Source organism: Lipophrys pholis (genome assembly GCF_963383615.2).
Source record: "Lipophrys pholis genome assembly, chromosome: 10".
NCBI lineage: Eukaryota > Metazoa > Chordata > Actinopteri > Blenniiformes > Blenniidae > Lipophrys > Lipophrys pholis.
In genome coordinates, this window is record NC_137640.1 from 18,112,191 (window position 1) to 18,134,670 (window position 22,480).

The 22,480-nt window shown below is 41.1% G+C and overlaps 1 protein-coding gene across 3 annotated transcripts in view; it reads right to left on the bottom strand.

Annotated features, from left to right (window-relative positions):
* dennd1b (DENN/MADD domain containing 1B) overlaps positions 1-22,480 on the bottom strand; it is a 105,586-nt gene that overhangs the window by 16,093 nt on the left and 67,013 nt on the right. For all 3 annotated transcript variants that reach the window (XM_080473842.1, XM_080473841.1, XM_080473840.1), the window contains 5 exons: positions 21,236-21,337; positions 12,146-12,271; positions 8,559-8,660; positions 1,801-1,891; positions 477-517 (listed from right to left, as the gene is read on the bottom strand). In XM_080473842.1, coding sequence (XP_080329968.1) covers positions 477-517; positions 1,801-1,891; positions 8,559-8,660; positions 12,146-12,271; positions 21,236-21,337 — 462 coding nt within the window. The remainder of the gene's footprint in view (positions 1-476; positions 518-1,800; positions 1,892-8,558; positions 8,661-12,145; positions 12,272-21,235; positions 21,338-22,480) is intronic.

A 22,480-nucleotide genomic window follows, 5' to 3' on the forward strand; every position in this document is an offset into this window, starting at 1 on the left:
ACGAGAGAGAAGAAGAGAGAGAGGGGCTGCTGTGACAGAGATGAAAAGAGTAAAGGATATAAAGACAGAGAGATAAGGGGAGAAAAATAGGAGGAAAGAGGCAGAAGGAGATGAAGGAGGGAGAGATGCATGTTCTTGGGTTGGTTCAGCGGAGTAACGCCTGTGTTTGCTGCCAGATCAACATGTCATGTCGGAGGACGTCTTGTCACGTCAAATCACTTCTGTCTCCCTCCCTGTCTGTCTCCACTGTCCTGCTGCACGCGCCGCTTCACACATAGCAAACCACGCTCGAGCCGGATTCATACATCCAGGCAGCCCCTTCATTCCAGAGGCAACACCAGGACTTCAAACACTGAGTTGTGTCAATCACTTCCTCAATTAAATATAACTCAGGAATGAAATAAGTGTTACAAAGGGAAAAAAAAAACTATTGATAAAAGCTTGCGTGTATGATGTACAGGACACTCTGTGACTACCTTTACAGTGTGCATCCATTGCTGGTAAGACCTTGAATTACCTGCAGCGAAGTATAAAAGAGAGAAAATATGAATTAATCATTTTGAACTCAGTTACTCAGCATTAACATTGTGGTAGAGGAAACTGAGATTTTACTTTACTGTAACACACTCATATTCAAATGAACATTTCAGCTTGTAAAATAAAAAATTCTCCATTAAATCAGGAAAATATTAACAACAAAAACAGCCATGTGTTGTCATCAGTCTTAAAGTGTGGTATCACTTATTTTCAAGAATTTTTTTAAAGAAAAGGCTGCAAAGTAAAAATAAAAAAAATTCCATTGTGTGCTCAATAATATCCCATTACTGCATGTAGTAAAAAAAAAAAATTAAATCTGAATAGGGAATAGTGGATCTGTGAGGACCGAGTGGAAGAGATTTGCTTTCAAATGCCCAAGGAAGAGAATAACAGTTGACAGTGTGGGGCTGGGCGACGATCAGAACTGATTAGCAGAATAATATGATGGATATTTAGCTGCATCATCTGGATGGCAATGCTTTTTATCCTCTCTTGCCAAGTAAATACAACTACAACCTGAAGTGTTATGATCAAAACAACCTAATTTGTCTGAGGGCTCTGGAGGGACTTTTTTTCCTTTTCTTTTCACACTTGAACTTCCGATGTCTCCCGCATATTAAGCTCAACTCTGACAAAATGCCATTAATTCTTGTGTCAGGCTTGTTTTGCCACATTCAATCAGATCCACAGTCATTTCTTGTTCAAATAAAAGAAATGGTTTAGAAACAACACTGAAAACAGACCGATTTACCCTGAGAGGTTTAGCTTTATTTTAATACGATTCTTATTTACCTTCTTAAAAATGTAAACATACAAAGAAATTATTCAAAATTATTTGTAGTAATAGTAGTGACCGTGTGTGTGTGTGTGTGTGTGTGTGTGTGTGTGTGTGTGTGTGTGTGTGTGTGTGTGTGTGTGTGTGTGTGTGTGTGTGTGTGTGTAGTTGAAGTGTTCCACCACTTTTAAAGAACCTCCCAAAAACCTTTGGAAGGTTTCACAAAATTTCACAAAAAAAATCCATTTATTATCTCAAATTACATACAATTAGGTTCACTGTAGGAAACCCAAGATAATTTAAAATACTTATTTTTGCATTTTTATTGTCATAAGGTGTCCAAAAACGATTTAAGAACTTTAACACTTTGACTTTGTACTGTGTGGTTTCATTTACAACATGACCCAATGTTTCTTCTGAGTAGCATTCAATATGGCAAATAAATATAATACAGCTAATTGATGATGGACAAGTCTTGCACTACTCACTTCCACAGAAGCCCCCCTCTGTGATCTCTTCTTCAAACACGTCGGTGAAGCCACGGCCTGCGTTCAATTTGGCGAGCCGTCCGTCGATGAACTACAACCATAAATTACAACATGCTTATTAAAGGAGGGGGGAGGAGGTTGGGGTCGGGGGAGAACACACTCGCACAGATATGCACGTGCACACACAAACACTCCAGCCACAGAGGGGTGTGATTAATCCTACCTGACGGAAACTACATCCCAAGATTAGGTGGGCTGCAGGTAATAGGGATTTGGTAATGCGGAGCAGGTGAGGGATTAGAGCAGCAGACGACATGCTGCACACTGTCTGAGACATGAGGAAGTTTCATTTCCTCCCTTTGTAATGTAGAGCGCATAAAACTCCTTCTCATAAATACAGACCCAACCGGCAAGACAGCTACACATTTCATGAGGACAGGCACAAATGCACATAAATATGTTTTTTGCAGCCGAACGCAAACCCTGGCACACGCAGGACACTGGGGATTAAAAGAGTAAGCGGACAGTAGTGTTTAAATTCAAAAGGACGGAGAGATTGACAGAAATACGTGTTTTGTTTTTTTAATAAAAGCTAAGAAAAAACATCTAAAAGGCCTTATTTTTATACTCTTGACTTATTAGAAAATGTCTGGTACAGATCAGTTTACATATGTGACATTTTTGAATTATAAATCACATCGGACATGAAGAAAATCTTCAAATATCACCAAAACAATTATGGGTGTATATCACTCAGTAACACACATGGTGTACTGTTTTCCATTAAGTAAATCCAACCACACTGACCCCAAGTTGCTGTTAGTTTCCTGTTCCATTGCTTATAGTATCAGCAAATCTCTGCGCTGTGGCATTAGTGAGTCCGTCATGCCAAGTTTATTCTGCAACTATGAAACATGTGCATTTACAATATGGCAACTGTAATTATTTCAAAAACACCCACCATATATTTTTAATAATCAAGGTTTTATAAAATTCAGAAAAGTTTACTTTCTGCAGAGTAGTTTATTTGACTGATGCTTTCTAATTGTTTTCCAACTTAAATAGAAATATTTTCCTATTTAGAGTTTCTGTGTGAGGGTAGGAGGAGGAAGAAGCAGGTAGCAATTTGCAACTGCGTCATCCAAAATAATAAGTATGTAAACAAATGAAGCATCTGCATTTAAAGCTGAATTTTCTGACTGTTGCCATTAATTAGTGATCAACACCTCCTACCTTTCAAGAATTAAAGGGTTTTAATAACAACAACAAATGGTACAGTTTTCTTTTGAATACGACAAAGAATTGGACAGCAACATGGTCTCAGATACAAATGCTACAATGTCCCCCCCTGCCCCCCCGCCCCCCTGCAAGCGTGTCCACAGTGCAACAACAACATAGGTTGTTCTGAGGTGATTGTCCTCAGGGGACAGCCGGCTAACTAGCGACCAACACGGCCATCCGCTCCTCTGGTCAGAAAAGCTAGAAACTCATCATTAGATCATTTTAATGAGAGGTGAAACTGCAGGTTCCAACCACTGTTCTACTACACGGCTGGTCCAATTAGTGAAGATAATCAACCCAAATCATCACCAAGCCAAAGCCGCCACTTATACCCCCACCCCACGCCCAACCACAGCCAGATTACCTGCCTCACTGTAGGCCTTAATTAGACATTACTCAACAATAGCAGACCGTGATCACCACACACACACACACACACACACACACACACACACACACACACACACACACACACACACACACACACACACACACACACACACACACACACACACACACACACACACACACACACACACACACACACACACACACACACACACACACACACACACACACACGGGAATATGAGCTCATGCCGAACACAATTAACTAAACAAAAGTGCTTGTTTATTTTTTATTTTTTTGTAGGAGAAATATGAGAAAAAGGTTGGTTTTAAGATTTACAAATCATAATTACAAATAAATCACACATAATATTCACAAAAACTAGTTGAAACTAGGAAACGGTATTTTGATGTCAAAATCAGTAAAGCATATTTTGGGAGTTTTCACTCGCAAAACATGCAAATACTTTCACTTGGATTTATTTCGACTTGGATCAGTAAACTACTGCCAAACTGCATGTGCAAATTTCATCAGGGCCAAAGTATGCAGAAGAGATTCAGACGCACGGAGTTCCAAACTTGGAGGCAAATCCTGCTCCATCTCTTCGTGTCCACATATCATCTTGTTTCCTGTTGCTGGTGCCGACAGTACAGTGGAAGAAGAGTTATCCCATCTGGCTACCAGCATGCTGACTCACTCACTGGTCAGTCACAGCCGTGTAGATTTATTTAACCTCTGAACTTGGTTCTGCCATAAATTCTATGTCGACCGAGCCTACAGTTTTTCAGTTTGTGTTGACACAGTCAGAAAGGGTGATCATTTTATCGTATGATCTGTTTTGGAGTTTTTGGATGGTGGACAGGAGTGCATCATGTCGGAATGTTTTCCAAATGTTCTTCACCTCCCATGCATGTTAACAGAGTCACCAAAGTATTACAAATACCTAAATATACGGCTGTCCAGTTCAATATCACTGCCACCTACATGCTTCAATCATAAACAAGTGATTAAATTAAAGCTTCTCTTATGATCTCAGGCTAACCCAAACATTATCACCTTTGAAGCGGCATAGTTTACAGGAGATCTGTTTTATAAAATCGCATTGGATTGTAAAAGTGTCACCAACTAAGTGGCTGATGAGGGTACATGCAGGGTCCAAGGAAACGGCAGCTCTTTTTTTTTTTCCTGTTAGTTGCATTACTGTAGAGGGAACTTCAGTTAAATTTAGGCTTACAGCTTGACATTATCTTCTTTTTCTTGTAAATACACTTCTCGCCAAATGGAAGGAAGTTTGGGAAGAAAATGGCAAAACAAAAACACTTCAAGATTTACATGCAAGAAACAGCTATCATCAAATCAGTTGTGGACCATGCGTCTCACTGTGTTGCAAGTATGTGCTTTATTCAATTGCTGCTACACAAAGAATTATATTCCAGTTTGTTGAAACTGTTGTGATGTACAGAGTGGGGAAGTTTAAAATCATGTATTTGGTTTTGATTTCAAACATTAGCTCTGCAATCACATTTATAGACACAACAGAAGGTGGACGATTATTGATTGAAAGAGCACAAATCATATACATAAGACTACTGGCAGTAAATTAGGGGAGTACAAGTCTCCTTGCAGACTCAGTGAAACAGCGCATGGCTTAGTTTTGTCAATAAGACAAAGAGCGTTCATTGACTCAGTCTGCCATTTGTGTGTGTATGTGTGTGTGTGTGTGTGTGTGTGTGTGTGTGTGTGTGTGTGTGTGTGTGTGTGTGTGTGTGTGTGTGTGTGTGTGTGTGTGTGTGTGTGTGTGTGTGTGTGTGTGTGTGTGTGTGTGTGTGTGTGTGTGTGTGTGTGTGTAGGAGCTGAGGATGGTTGATAGGAAGCAGGTTAATGTTGACAGATTTCCGCCCGCATTCTTTTAAAACATTTCTCCCACTTGTTTTGCAGAGAGAGAGAGAGAGAGAGAGAGAGAGAGAGAGAGAGAGAGAGAGAGAGAGAGAGAGAGAGAGAGAGAGAGAGAGAGAGAGAGAGAGAGAGAGAGAGATCGTTGTCTGGGAAGAGAGAAGCTTCCCAAGGTGAATCTGTGACATTTTAGTCTCTGTGTATATTTAGGGGTGGACTTAATGTCAGTTGCTCATATAAAAACAAAATAAAGTTACTTTTGCGTTCTGCTTTTGGTCACCTGAAAAAATCACTCTAAACCCTTGTGTGCTTTGATTGGCATAGATTTTTCTTTTTTTTGTTAAAACACACACAAATATTTTTGGGCAAAAGAAAATTAATAATGCATTATATTGGAATTTTATTTTTTTTTCTGATTCAGTAGGTATGCTAATAAAAAACAATTAGCAATAAGGTGTGCTCTTATAGGGCATTAAATGGTATATGACCGGCCTTAAAAAATGTTGTGCTGGCACAACTGTGTCTCTGTTCACTCAGCCATTTAGCTCATACAGAAGTAATAACATGCTGCTGAATCTACATTAAAAGCTCCATGCTGCTCACCTTATGAGGCTCTTATTTGCAGTTGATTATGGAACAAAGAAGGCGTTTTCCAGAGAATGAAAACACTTAAATCAACAAATAAAGCACCTGTAGAAAAGCAATATCCTGGTAACACCTTTAACTCAGGTAACACCTTGGCGTTACACACACGTGTTTCAGAATGTGTGTAATGAGTATTGTGGTCCAACAACGTGGCTTAAATTTCAGTCTGTATAAGCTCTCTCACTTGTTTTTTTTCCAAATGAATATATAATACATATTGCTCAAAAGGTTATATTATGCACAGCTCTCCTCCACTTGAACACAAGGAACTGGGCTGGGCTGCTTAATAACAGAGCAACACAACCTGTTTGTTTACACTGAGCAACCCCCCAAAAAATGGTAGCGCTAACACCCCGTGAGTTCCCTCTGTCAACAATCAATAAAACAAAAAATAGAATAAACTGTGCCGGGAGAGACAAAGTGGGTTAAGAGGTTAAGATAAATAATGGGTGCAAAGCAATGAGCGGGAAAAAAAATAAATAAATAAAAAATTGAAATCTCATTTCAGAAGGATTGCTTATCAAAAGTGTGCGCGCGTGCGTGTTGTTTGCATGTTTGTGAGCGGACACGGGTCATGGCCAGAGCAGCGCTCAGGTGAACCACTGGCCCCTCTCACTTCAGCAGAAAGAGGAGTGGATGAGATAAGCTCGCCCCATCCCCTGTGCTGGAAGAGGAGGTGGAGATAAGATCCTGTTTCCCAAAGCTACCGCTGAGGCGGGAGCCAGCCAGGAGGATGCTTTGAACTCACTATCCGCTCTGCCTGGGAAAATTATAAACGGAGTGTCCAGAGAAACAAAGGGCTGATTGAGGGCTGCAGTGTTGTACTCCTGGGGGTAAATCACTCTACTATCATGGGTCAGAGAGCACAAAGAAAAATTCAAGGGGCGAGAGGATATTTTCTACAGAGCCAGAGTTGTCTTTTCTCTATGTTCTGGCTCCACCAAGTTTAGTGTTACTAAGCGGATTTGGGGAGGAAAACATTCAGTATACATGAGTGATTTTTAAGGGAAATGGCACATGAATGAAGCATTCCCGACACAAACATAAAGCACACATAAACACAGCGGCGTTGACCGTAGCAGCTCGTGGTCGATGTTAAATTCTCTGGGGTTAAACTTTTCTCATCTGAGGCGACAATTTTGTTGCCACTTCCTGCTTTTACAGGACTGTGAATAAAAGGCAGAACACGCAGTGTTCATAGGGTTTACTACAGTCAATAAGCTTTTAACAGGGCTGACTTATCCTGGCTTTGTTTGTACCCCCGATAAAATTGAGCAAACAGAGAGACATTAAGATGTGCTCTCAGAGATAACCACAGTAAACTGTTTTTTTGGGGGTCAGGAACTGTCCATAATCCTGTGCCTCTCTCTTCCACATTCCTCCTCAGTCTGAGCTGCTAAACTGTCGAGATCCTAAATGTTGCCCTGTTGACAGTTCTCTGAACAGTACTGCAGCTAAGAGACAACTTTCACGTTTGAAACTGAAGACTTTGAGCCTTCTTAAAAAAGAAATCTGTTCAAAAAACTAAACAGCACCAAAATAAAGTGGATGGATAAGGACAGAATAACCTACCAAGTGGGAACTCGGTCAACTTTTCCATTTGTTTTTGTTACTGGTTTAATGAGTAGAGTTGTGCCTTGCTCATTTGCTCATAAGTGATAATAGTGATCCAAGTTTAACCAAATTGTCTCTCACTCAACAGAGGGGTGTAATGTGAATACTTTGAATTAGTACAGAGTTCATAGTTTTAGATTTCTAAGTAGACTTTAGTGTGTTTTTAATTGATGAAAACACAGAAAGGTCTTATTTTCAGCTTTAGGGATAATCTGATTGCACTTGACTTCACAAAAGTAAATGTGGCAATGCATTGGAGAGGCATCCAAAACAATCCATCAATCCATTGTAAGCCCACAGGCAGAAACGTTATGAGGAAAAATCTGGTGTCATTTACTGATTAAGAGAAGCAACTTTTGCTCAAAATGTAGAGGTATAAAAACAAAATCTATCAAATATTGGCTTTTTCACTAATGACAACATACGAATTCGAGCCAGTTGGACCAACTTGTTGACATTCCTCCTTCTGTTAATTAATGAACACGTTCCGTTGTGAAACTCATGCTGTCTATAGAGGAAACTATGAGAGATAGGGTGATCAGGTCATCAGATTAAAATAATACTATTCTCTTTTAGTATTCTCAGAAGAAATGTAACAATCTAGCAGATATCAATATTTACAACCAAATTACATCCAAACACACACAAAAGAAAATCATGCACGCACACGTTACAATTAAAGAGAGAAAAATACATAAATAAATAAATAAATACATAATAAAAGCTCAGGAAGGCAAACGTTTTGAAGAGTTTGGATTCCAGCGATTGTAATCATATAAACTAAAGAGAGAAAAATAGATTGGAAGTCTCTCCTTTGCAAAGTAAAATAAAGCAAAACAAAACCATTTGAGAAGCGCTCCATTCAAACGTAATTTGGATGCCCATATGTAGAACAATACCACACTTCAATGTAATCGACATAAACTCATACACCGGGACACTGAGAAGATGCACACTTTAATGTCAGGTGTTTGTACCTGTTTGAAGAGCTGCAGGTTGACAGCCATGGACAGGAAGTTTTTCATGGTGTTCGATCGATGATTGGCGAAGCTCTCCTCGCAGAATGTGATTGGCTCTCCCTGCAGAGTCCCCAGAGACACAATTGGCAAAAAATTACGATAAACAATTAATTCTCCTTCATTTTGGCTCACTTCATTTTGTGCCAATCTGTCTTTCCACCATGTTTATAAAGCTCAAATAGAATTCACAGGAAGTAGGGCAGATGCATTGCCGCCTTGAAAGGCAGGGCGTCGAAACTAAACATTATTATTAATGATACGATTCATACTGCTCGCACATTCACATTGAGAATATCATCACTTGTGCACTATGAAAAAGCATTCTGTAAGCAATGAGGATTTCAGCGGATTTCTTCATTAGTGAAAGAAAAAAGAAAAGAAAAGAAAACTTGTCTTAAAGTGTGACAGGAAGGAAGGAGGAAGGAGGAAGTGGATAAGCTGGAAACAACAGTGTACAACATCTCCTTTAAAAGGGGTCCCCTGGCAGCATGCACATGATCTCCCCCGGACCAGAAGACAGTGTCCCAGTAAACTTCCTACACATGAACACATGATCACAGTGTTACCCTTTCTTACATCATGCCTGTTGGCCTGTGAGCTATAGTCACAGCGATGACAACAGAACCACTGCAGGCCAAACCCACACCGCCCCACGGTCATTTTCAATTCGTGTTTTCTCATAATTAACATAATTCTCACACAATCCAACGATGCTCTAAATTCCTCTGAAGTAAAACAATGTGCTTTGTCTGTTCGAGACTACAAGCGGTAGTGTGGCACATAAAAACAACCCAACAGCACTGGAGAATAACCTGATTTTCTGGAATGTGAGGATGATAACCATGGCCCAAATTACATCAACAGGAGTGCATTTAGACTTACATCACAAAAGTTTTTCAAGGATTACGCTCTCTCTAAAAGTTGTTTTGAACATAATGCACTTGTAGTTTAGCAGCCTCTAAACCCCAATATAGCAAACACAACTGAACAAGTAACCAGCCTCTTTCCAAAAATTTCCCAAAATACTAAATCCAGTTTGAAACTAATTAGTTTGACTTTACTCAAGCCTCCATTGACTTACAGCTCCTAATGTTCCTGAAAACGTCAGTACAATTCACTGGACTTAAAAGAAACAATATTTTGCATCTATTTTAAGATAAAGCTTGATTAACATATGTCTTAGCTCTAAACCACCAATAAATATCACTTAACATTCCAAAAATATTTAACGCTTTTTCTTTCTTTTTTTTTGGGGGGGGGGGTTGCAGCTGGATCTATTATTATTTAGTTTTATTTTAACAAATGATTAATCTCTTTAGCCTGGTCTTCAACTCCTGCAGTGTATGTTTAGGATGTCTTCCCTGTCTATAAATTAGGCCTCTGCAAAGCTTCATTAACATTTACGGATTGGGGAAGAGCCAATTTTAGTTTGAATTCATTTGTGTTTTGTGCCTCCTGTTGAATTGAACTTGTCAGGGTTTTTTTTTTTTAAAGCATTTCTAAAGGCGTCTTTTCCCCAAACTCAGTTGCCTTTTTACATAGATCTGCAACAGTCTTTGAAGAAACTGTAAATTTCACAGTGAGAACATGCACTTCGAGGGGTTTTGTGTCTAAAATATTCTTATTTGTGTTGACACGCCAACCCCACCCAGAGTTTTCACATCAGGTTGGATGATCTTTACTGGTTCGGTGCCTGGTTATGTAGAGATTAAAATAATTTTTGCCCTTAAATAGTACAGAGCACAGATCCACCCACCTATTCAACTTGGCTACATCATCAGTGGTAAGAACCAATTTGAGCGGCTCTTTCAGGGTCTTTTTTCTGACGTGTGATGCTCTGAGCTAGTGAGAGGCACCTAGGGCAACATCAACACGAACTGAAACTGATGACCTAAAAAATACTTGTATAATCAGCTGATTGCTTTACAAGTCATTATCGTTCTCCTGTTTTGTTTCATTTACAACTCAGCAAGACTCTCACCGAGCATCCACACCCCTCCTTCTGTCAAGGCATATGGGTCTGCGAACCACAGTGTGCAGCTCAGCTCTGTCTCGGAAGCTCCCGTTTCAGCTAAGAACAATGACAAGTGGAGTGACAAAAGAATTTCACTGGTATCCAAAATAAATCATACGCTCAGGGTGTGGGTATTTATGTGTTAACATGTATATTAACTCGATAGGGAGATTCAGAGACCCCTTCCAAGAAATCATGGTGTGAGTGAAAGTGAACTCAGAAATCTCTGCATGTTGTTCTCATATACACGTACGCACACACACACACAGACACGCAGCGAGTCTCGGTGCTTGTCAAAGGGGAGGCAGTTTGTTCATATACTGTCTGTATACAGAGAAAAGAGAGACAGCATCAATAATGTAGCATCTTGACTCCGGGAGTCCACAAAGTCCAATTAATCTCAAAGCCAAAGGAACAAAGGCTTTGCTATTTGACAAACAGGACATGGTGTAGTTTGCTCTGCTCTGACTCAAACTTGATAAGTAGAAAAGATCTAGAAAAGAAATGTTCGGGGGGCTCACTAAAGGAGAGTTTAACACCAAAGGTGGCTAAAAGGGATCTTCAAAGGGAACGTCCTGGCTCTTTTCAGCTCCTCTGACATTTCACTGCCTCAGACAGGCCCACCTTAGCTCTGCGCTCCCACTGAAAACACACCTCTTACCTTTAGTCAAAACTGGCCCACTCTAAACAGACGCCTGTGAAATTTGACTCACCCAAACCAAGATGCGCTGCACATACTGAAGAGCAAATTTATCATATTCACATCTGTTCATACTTTGGCCCCTGGATAGGAGCACAAGTCAGTGGTCTTATAAAGTACATATTGGCTATTTTCTTTATTGGCTGCTGAGAGAAGTACAGTTTATGACTCCGACTGAAATATGATGCTCAAAACATTTGGGGAAGTAAGTTTATTTGCTCCATTTCCTTACTTCAATACAAAGATTCTATACTATGAAATGATTGATCTGGACATATTCAACTGATATAGGCAAGTATTTGCTCGACTTTATGAAATCCTTTTTCATTCTTCCCACTGGATAATCTCTCTCGTCAGAACTTATTAACGTTCAACTCAGTAATTTCAGGGCTGGTTGAAAACTCTTATGAACTTCAGCCTTTATGTTTTCCACATATTTTAATAATCTTAGCAAGAAAAAATGAACATGAGTATGCGTAGGAAAATTCATGCTTTTTTCACTTAAGGACAGCATACCCCTTTTTTATGGACATGTGAGCAATGAAATGCATCATCTTCTACAGAAAAGCACATGAAAAACAGGTGAAATCATGTTGTAACAAGCTCTTGGGGGGAAAACCAGCATGCTACAACAGGCTACATACTCAAACATTACCTTAGGCCCCTAATGGGTTATAAAGGCGAGTAGCTACAAAGAAGTTTCTGAATATCATTGTTTAAAAAAAAAAGAAGAAGAAAAAAGCCAAAAACACATCAGTAGAGAAACAGACAAAAAAATCTAAGATTTTAGTGCACAGTAAACCGTAGTGATTAGTGACACTTAATGCTTACAGGTTTATATCGGAGGGCATCCCGGTAGGATCCAAACAGAGCAGCCTGTGCTCTGAGGAAGGCCCGGGCCACTCCGCTCCCTGTTGCTGTTGACTGCTTCTTCAGCTTGCTCTTCAGAGAGGACACCTGGTGGAAAACATAATGTGCCAGAGAAAGAGATGGAGAGTGGGGGAGACAGAGGTGGGAGAGGAGGTGGGGAGAGAGAAAGGGAGAGATTGAGGGGTAAAAAGTTAAATTATCACCTCTGAAATTGGCGGAGGAAACAGCTAGCCCATTCTGGGTGTGAAGTATCACATTTGCAGGTCATCTCAAAAAGGGAAAGAAAAGAAAGGGAAAAGCTTCAGCCTTTCCTCCGAGCTTATCTGTTGTGCTGCTGGGAGCACCTGCTGCTTTGCTAATTGAGCAGAGCACGGGGTGGCAAGAAGGGAGGGGACAGCAGAGAGGAAATGGAAACTCGCATCTTTGCTTTTCCTCTCTCACCCTCTCCTCTCTCCTCTCTGCGCTGCCCTCCCCCATCACCTTCATGCTTTTTCAGTTCTCGCTCTATGCCCTACTCTTCTGCTTGTTTTTTTTCCAGTCCTCCTGTTCTCCCCTCCCCTCTTGGCGCTCCCGGACTCCCTCTAGAAAGGGATTCTTGACATAAAACGTCTTTAATTATTTTCCCCTCTCCTGGCTCTGTCTCCAGGACTCCAAGTGAGAGTGGATGAGCAGCAGGCCCGAGCTTGTTTTAGGATGACAAAAGATTCACCCCGGCCACCGGGCCCTGGGGAGTCTGGGAAGGAAGTTGTCAAGAGGCTCTCCTCACCTGCTCAGCAGTAGCCTGACTGTGCTGTGGCAGTGCGAGGAGGAGGAGGCAGGGATAGTGAGGGACTGTCGCTCTACGTGTGGGCTGTGCCAGCTTAACACAAAAGCACATTTGACTGTGTTGAACAGGAGGTCTAGATTACTGTAATGCAGCAGACAGTTAGTGATAGCCTGGTATTTAATTACATTTCTAAAAAAAAACGACTATGTATATATATATATAGACACACACTACATACTCAAATAGCCAAAATACCTAAATTGTCAATTTGTAAGAAAATAATTGACAAAAAACAGCTTACAAATGTTGACGTTAATGACGATGCACAAAAGTGTTGCTTGTTTTCCTTGGTAAATGATAATGATGAAATCTTGTGGCCATTCTCCTGGGGAGGGTATCTCTTTTACCTACTTCACCACTCTCACACCCACTGTCTGAACACTGGGCAAAAAAAAATCTTCAAGTCCATGCAGAGATTACATGCTAAAAGTGTGTGTGTGAAACATCCAAATTAAACTTTCTGGTTAGCAGTCTACCTCTTCATTTTGATGTCCTCGTGCATTTTCCACAAGTCTGCTCAATTGCGTGAGAAAAGAGTGCAACATGTGGTGTTTGTACAGGTGCTTCGACAGTCTTCACTGTGACAGTCTCGTATGTTAATTGCCAGGCTTATTCATCTCTGCAGCAGCACAGATTTAATTCTACCACTGGTGATAGCTGCATTTGTGGGTAGGACAGTGAGGACAAAGAGGGGGGAAAAAGCAGGCAAATAAATAAATAAAAACTGAGGTTGTGGCTTCGAATAAATGAATCCAGTTCTTCTGCGATGGGATAAAATTTTGATCAGGTGTATTTCAATCTGTGGTGGCCAGAGGCCACATGCTGAGAAGCTGCTGCATTGGAGGGGTATCGTGGTCTGGCATCTGCAATTAGCCTATGTGGAAAACTTCAAGGAGGAGAAGCAAAGTGTTAGCACAGCTCGCACGGAGGACAGGCGGAGAGGAATAGAGGGGCCGCCGGAGAAAGAAAGAAAGCAAGACAGAGAGTGGCAGTCTTAAACTGGGACAGAGACAAAACGAACAGTGTAGAATCCTCTCCCCTGGGCTTTCTCACTCTCCACATCGTCCCCGTGCTGCCATTGCAAATGCTCCCAGGAATCAAACAGAAAGTTTATCACGGTTAAATTAACAAGTGTCATCTACATATTCACTCATTGTGCTAAATGCTTTTATGTTTGTGTAAAGCCCGTTCTGTAATTAATATTTCATATTTATGTGCATTTTCACAGAGTTTTTTTTCATACTTGCAAATCATTAAACTGTCTTTTTTTCTGGAGGGCGGGGGTGGGGGGATCAAAGCAAACACAATGTCAGTCTAAGAGGGGGAGGCATACCCCAAAGACTGTCAGAGAAGACGGGATAGCGGAGTTTACTCGGCACACAGCAGAGTTCTGTACAGCAGCTTTGAACGGCTGAGAGCACTGCAGAGGCATACACTTTTTAATGAGGTGGGGACACAATAACTTGCACGTTACTTCCCAGTGTTACAAAAATGGGTGATAATGCAATGTGTTCAAAGTTTCACATCTAGTCATGAGGAGGATTAAGCATGAAAAAAAATTCCTCTTCAGTCACATGTAGCGATTAATTAAACTGTCACATATAACAGATCATATATAGCAGATGTGCAGAAAAATTAATGTTGTGTTTGCTAATAGATATCGAACCACATGCCGCCGCCCTACGCACTTTCACACAGAAAAATAAATGTGTATTTAGTAATTGGATTTTGAATATGGCGCCTACGCCACAATCATCAGGTAGGCCTCCACGGTAATGGCTCTGTCAAACTAATTAACTTCTACAGTTTGAGTGAAGCTAACGAGATGCGCACAGACATCAGAGGAAGGCCAGGCTCTACAGGTGATAACCCTATTTGGCAGTGACATTTTTTAGTGTAAAGTCACAGTGGCGGTGATGAGATCAAAGGCAGAGAGTCCCCCATTGGGTCCAATTAGAACTATAGCATTGTACAGGGAAGGGGTGGCAGGAGGAGAGAGGGGAGTCTGTGGTTGGGGGAGAGGGAAGAAGAAAAAAAAATTGTTGAGTTATGATATTCATAATCTATGCAGAGAGGCCTTTCCAGTACAGGTCTTCTCCCCATAGCTGTGATCTTTTCGATTTACATCAAGGGAAGATGGTTGGGGATGAAAGCAGGGCATCCAAGGCGCACAGCCCTCAGAGGGCAGACATGGGGCCTCATTAAGGCCCGGCCCAGCCAGCCCCAAACAGGGTTTGAAGTGCGTCACATAAAGAGCATGGGGTCAAAGGTCAGACATAGAACAGATCTCCATTTAACTCTCCAGCTGGAGATGGTAATTAGCAGGTGCAATGATGATCCCTGAATGACTGTAAGGGATGACACCACTGTAGAAGACACCAGGCATCTGTGTGACTGTGAATGTCTGCGCACACATGGTGCCAGCGTGTAGAAGCAAGCATCTATCAAGAATCCCGACTCGCACCATACTGCAGGGGAAAGCATGCAAGACACTCGGTCATTACTGTGTGTTTAGGCAAGCTTTGGATGCTTTCAAATCATAAAGGACGATAATGATGCAAGACTGCTACTATGCTGCATTTTAAAGCTTCACCTGAAAAAAAATGGTCCTTTTTAGTTTGTGAATGAACAATGTTGAAGGACAGAAAAGAAATATATCAGTTGGTGACTAGACAAACATTTAAGTTCCACTTTCAAACGAGACAAAATCTAAACACAAAAAAAGGCAAAATTGAAGAGGCAGACTGAAAATATAATTGACGTAATTAATAAATAAAATTCAAATGAGAAAAAAGTTATACACAAACCCTTAACACATATTGAGAATTATACTCCAAATTTTCACCGCAGAATTAAAATAAACCTCTCTCAAATAATAACCCTGACACTTGTCTGTTGTTAAAAAAAATGAATAAAAGTTAGGTTTTCTCCTCACAAAAAAAAAGAATGTTTTGTTTAAGATTCTGTCCAGGGAAAGAAAGCCATGGGGACGCAATTAAAGAACTACAAAGAAAAAAATAGTTATGAAAATCTCCCTCTTTCTTTTGATGTGCTGCAGTTTGAACTGTGCGCGCACACACGCACACACACACACACACACACACACACACACACACACACACACACACACACACACACACACACACACACACACACACACACACACACACACACACACACACACACACACACACACACACACACACACTGTATACTCTCACATACACAAACACAGTCTCGTACACAAAGAACACGTAAGTTAGAATCTATAAAAAATCATTCACTCGTTCAATTAAAAATAAATATTGGATTTCTTAGGATTTTCTTTTTTAAGAAGAAAAGATTACCCTCTATTTTCTAACCATAAAGCTTTTTAATCAATTCAGTTAATGGGGTGGAGCCACTTCCATCTCATACAACTAACCAAATAAGACCACTAATGGTGTTAGGTGTGACTGTAAAAATAAAATGAAATGAAATGAAATTAGTCAAGTAAAATTATTTAAATAGAGAAACATTACAAAGAAAATAAAATAAACAGATAAATGATTAAAGCTTTTAATGAGTAATACTTAGTTCCTTAGAGTGTTGGACTGTTGTTCAGTAGATGCATTCCAATACGGTCGGCAAAATGAGAAAGACAAGGAAAGCAAAGGGGAGAGAAAGTGTGTGTGTGTGTGTGTGTGTGTGTGTGTGTGTGTGTGTGTGTGTGTGTGTGTGTGTGTGTGTGTGTGTGTGTGTGTGTGTGTGTGTGTGTGTGTGTGTGTGTGTGTGTGTGTGTGTGTGTGTGTGTGTGTGTGTGTGTTTTAATAGGGCTATCTCGTTGCCATGAGATTCTCCCCGGTGTGGGGTTACTTTGTCAAGCTGACCTCTTATAGCAGCTGAGCGGCTGAGTTTTGCATACATAATTAACTACAGCTAAATGTCATCTCTCACTTCAATAACTAACGCAGTGGGTGAGGCTTCTCTCCCTTTTTGACTTCTAATCCAGAGTGAACCACTGGCAGAACGACTATGTGAAAATGAAGTGCAGCTTTTAAACTCCACATGAGTGAATGAATGGCTGCTAACGCTGCAGACAGAGTATATGTACAGTTCAGTGCCTCTCAAAACAATTACAACCTGTAAATTAATGCTTCAAATGAGCAGAAACCCACCTTTGCCTTAGGTATAAAACAGAATCAACAATAATAAAAGAGCCTGATGCCATGATGGGACGTTGTTAATGGAAGCTGTGCGGACAGGGTTAGGGTCTACTCCTGGTGAAGTACAGTATGTAACTAAGGTGGAGCAACAACATTCCCAGCACTGAGCAGCATGTAGTTAGTAAACCATGTGCGGGGGCTTTACTGTCGCTGGCTGCACAAGAGTGGGAACACACCAGTAAACCGAATGAAACTGAAAATGGGCAAATCTGGCGGACGAACCAAAAACCTGTGAGTAGCAAAGTTTCCTCCCGAACTATGTTATTAATGAACAATCCTCGACGAGTGTGTGTGCGTGTGTGTGTGTGTGTGTGTGTGTGTGTGTGTGTGTGTGTGTGTGTGTGTGTGTGTGTGTGTGTGTGTGTGTGTGTGTGTGCGTGTGTGTGTGTGTGTGTGCTTGAGAGTTGCCGGCTGTCGGCTGTAGATGATGATGTAGATGTTGTTTTCTGGAAGCGTCGGAAACTGAACACCAAATTAAAGCCGCGATGTTTGATTAAGTGTGCCAGGTGATCTCAGGAGAGGTGCACAGACACAACCTCAACCCCCTCATTCATTTGTAAACCTCCAAATGCAGGCTTGAAATACAGGAAGTAGGAGTGTATGCTGTAAATTTCCCCCTTGATTGGGAATACAAATGATCAAATGTATGAAGGCTAGGAGTGTATGGGTACACGGTGTCAGCAAAGTAGCGGGAGGCAGAGAGGAGGAGAATAGAAGGAATTAGGCTGTGATGTGAGAGAGAGCATCTGAAAATAAAATGTAAGCTGCATTGTACCACCTCACTTTGAATATGTGGCACAGAAAGAATAATACATGAAAAAAAAAAAATCTTCCTTCATTGGTTTGAGATCAATTGCCAGGATCAAAAAACAATCTGATTCAGTCACACACTGTTTGTTTTCAGAATTAACAGACATCTAATTTGCTATTCCTGGTTACTTTTAATGACTAGCGAGGTAAACAGCTCCACCAACCAAAAGCCAATTATAACTTTATCAGCACAATATCTGCGTGGAAGAAGAACTGTGCATCTCTGAGAAAGAAACAAAAATACCTTGATCTTCCAGGGAAACACGACAGCTTTTTTTTATTTTTTTTTATTGGGTATTTCTTTTCAGCATGCTTGTCAACACATTGATAATAGTGACACAAGCAGCTCCTCTCTGAGATTAACATCAGTGTGTAAAATTATTGAAACTTTAAGTTAAACTTAAAATGTGCAAATTTCTGCTAATAATCACTTTGCAAAATAGATTAAATATCAATTTTCTTATAATTATCTCACAGTATAATAACAATAAGAAAATAACACAGATATAAACATAGCAACAAAAAAGCAGTTTCATCTCCATTGTTGCTCATATATACTGATACCACAATATATGTAGTAAAATAAGACACTTTTCCACTAAGAATAAATATGAAATATAAATATTTTAAAAACTGAGTCAGTAAAACTAAAAAATTAAAAAGTTGAAATAAAAACAGTGCTGTGATTAAATAATTTCCAATATGCAAATATGCTCTGTGCATTTTAACAGGCAAAACACAATAAATAATGGATATTTGATTTATGCAACATTTTCAAATGTTACATAGACAAATGTTACTCTCAAGAGATTGTGGCATCCTTTGTTGACCGATTGCAGTCTTATTCAGATCTTTCTCTCTTTTGCTAAACGGAACTGCTACTGGCATAGTAGCATTTGTAATAGTCAATAAATGTGAAATATTATGTGTGAAATGGGGAGAAAGGACCGTTAAGGGGCGGGTACTCCTGGAGCTGGAGTAGAGGTCCTGTCTGAAAGAGAGCAGCTAATTCAGGACAACTGTGAACTCTGAACCTGCTAAAAGCAGCGGCCACTGGTCAGCCGAGCCCCGTAATAGAGTCCACATGTGCTCGGAGTCGGCGTCGTCGTAATTAGATGGATCTCTAAAGGTTTGCTTAAATCAACATCAGAGAGCTTTGTTTTCCCTCTTAGTTAAACTTGAACCACGAACAAAAATTGCCTGTGGCCTTTACCTTTAATCCATTCCGTGCGTTATATATTCATACAAAGTGATGCTGGGCTTTTTAAGTTAGAATAATCATTACTTCATGGGTCTCGGGCTCTGGCTTCGTACTGAATGGAGCCTGCTCGGGGTGTCAAGTAGCCAGCGTTACACGGAGAATTAGAGAGAAATGACGAGCGGTTTTAATAGCTAAGAAACAGTGTGGCAGCTCGGCACAGACAGGGAATCACTCAGCATTAATCAAGATTTCAGGCCTCCGCTCGACAAACTGCACAATACCTCAAACATCTCCTTGTGTGTAAACAAACATCAAATGCCATGTGGCATGTCCTCATCACTAACAAGCAAACTAACAAGAGACCTGGAATTCCACTCAATTAGTACCTGCTCGCTTCGTTATTAATCGACTAGCCTCTGTGAAAAGATGAGAGGAGACAGGAGGAAGAAAAAAAACCCCAAATGAATAGGAGTAAAAACCACAACAACAATTTGTTACAATAAATATATTAATGCCGGTGAAGTTTCCGTTTCAGGTGGCGTAATTTGACATGAAATGCAGGCTATGTTCTGTCATTAGTCAGGAAAAATGGTGAGTATGGGATCAAAGCAAAAAAAGGTGCCAAGTCTGCCACTTAATTTATCACGCAGCAAAGACAAAGGCTTTTCCCTCCGCTCCTGTCGCTTTTCGAAAGCCCTGACTCTTTTTTATTTTATGACAAACCCAGTTTGCAATTTCATTTAGGCGTCTGTCCCTGGGAGCAGAGAAGCAGGCGGGCAGGAGAGTGAGGGAAAGGTAGCCAGACAGGCAAAGAAGCATGAGAAACAAAAATAACGTCCAGGCTGAGAGACAAACAAGCAAGAAGACAGGTGCCACAAAATCCTAACAATCAGTAAATCAATGAGGCAAACAGGCTAAGAAGGTGGAAGGAAAATGGTACAGAGTTAAAAAAAAAAATTTTTTTTATAAAAAATCATACTGTTGTACACAGTAACATATACGTGTGGACAGTCTTAGTAGGCCTAGCATAGGAGCGTGGCAGTGTGTGCAGGTCGTGAGTCGGCTGCGCAGCGGATTGAATTATGTACTGCTGGTAGGGCAGGAGTCCGGTAGGCGGTGAAGCCCGAGTATTTACTGTTAGCAGCGTGGGTAATAGTGCGTCCACAGCCCCAGCGCCTCGCAGAGGAGTTCTAATACACACACCGAGAAGAATCGCTAAACAAACAGATCCCTGCTTCGACAAAGACAGAGAAGACAAGCATGTGTGTAGTTCTCCCCGTTTGTGGGAGTGCGTGCACAAATGTGTGTGATTGTGTGAATGACCCTGACACCATGGTGATGATTCCTGTAGCACTGACCAGCGTCAGTGCTCCATTAATTAAAGAGACGATGCGCTGGCAGGTGGCTTCACTGCCCACACTGGTAATTGGCCCCTTTCTTTCCACTCTCTCCCCCAACAAAATCACCCATCTCTGCCTTTTTCTTTTCTCTCCTCTGCCTTGTTCCCTCCTCCTATCTCTCGTTCACAGAAACGTGCCAGTGGGCAGGCAGAAATGCAAGACTTTGTGAAATAATGATTAGAATGGATGGAGATGAAGGGAAGGGAGTTTCACATTTTCCCAGAAGCCTCTGATGGTCGGGGAATGCTGCTTGCCTTCAAGCGTCATACGACGCGACGGGAGTTTACTTTAGACAGCCACAATCTGAGGAGCCAGTACTGCAGTCATTAATGATGTGGGGAGGGGACAGAGCCATACTTTGACAAGTTTCTGGATGTGTATGTTTGTGTGTGTGTGTGTGTTTTTCTATGCCGCCATGTGCATGTGTGTGCACACGAACATGAGTGTTGGAAAATGTTGGAGGACCAGAAAGTGTGTGTTTATCCTGTTGAGACATCAAGCGAAAAAGAAAACAATAGGGGAACTGAAGCTTTTGTGTGTCATATGAAATGAGACAGTAAATGCTGAGAAGCTATTGGAGGTCCATATGTAATTGTGTGCATGTCTCACCACATCACTAGGAAGGTTGTGCAGGTCATCAAAGGGACTCTCCAAGGTGTTTGTGTCCACGTTCAGAATGACCACATCCTCCAGTGACCGGCTGCGTACTTTCTGAAAGCATAAATGGACATGAATGCAGAGTGACACACACACACACACACACACACACACACACACACACACACACACACACACACACACACACACACACACACACACACACACACACACACACACACACACACACACAGTTTTGTGTTGTTGCACAAATGGGGATTATTCTCTGTATGAATGATGAATCTGCTATTATTTCTAAGTGTGCACATTTGCTTTGTTAAACCCCCCCAAGGCACTATTTATTTTACATTATTTTAATAATAATATACAATTTAATTCCTATGTACACATATAAGTGATTAATGCTGGGTAGAAAATATAACTGAATTATTCAGAAATCACAAAATCATGTAGAGATTTTAAGTCCAAGGTTTGGTCCCAGTGTGTTTCCCCAGAGACAAACCGAGTCCTGTGCTGGTCACAAAAACCCAGAAAATATAGCCGCCACACTTACAGAAACAGTAGTATCAGAGTCTTTTGCGATTAAGGAAGAAAAATTGTGTATGGGGGGGGTTATAACATCTTAAATGTAACGCGCACAGACAGACCGTCACAAAATGAAGAATGGCACCGAGAAGAAACATTTGGACTGTGCAAACATTTTCCACACTACCAAAACCTCATGCATCAACAACAACACAGTGACGCTGCGCTGTGCTGTGTGCATCCTGATGGCGACAAATTCAACAATTATTTCACTGTGGTGCAGGATGCAGGTGTAGGTGTGTGTGTGTGTGTGTGTGTGTGTGTGTGTGTGTGTGTGTGTGTGTGTGTGTGTGTGTGTGTGTGTGTGTGTGTGTGTGTGTGTGTGTGTGTGTGTGTGTGTGTGTGTGTGTGTGTGTGTGTGTGTGTGTGTGTGTGTGTGTGTGTGCAAGAGAGAGAGAGAGAGAGAGAGAGAGAGGAGGGGGGCAGCAGCATAGTGTGTGAATTTCTAGTTTGTCACTTTTGTGACAGCCTGTGCAGTGGAAGCTCACGCGCTGATCTGGACTAATTATGTAGTGGCGGAAAGAAGGTCTGTCACGGATGCAGAGTGTGATAAATACTGCCACTGCCGCAACTGTCAGACAAATATCACACACGCGCGTGCGCACACACACACACGTGTGCATTACAACATATGCATGTGCACAATTACAC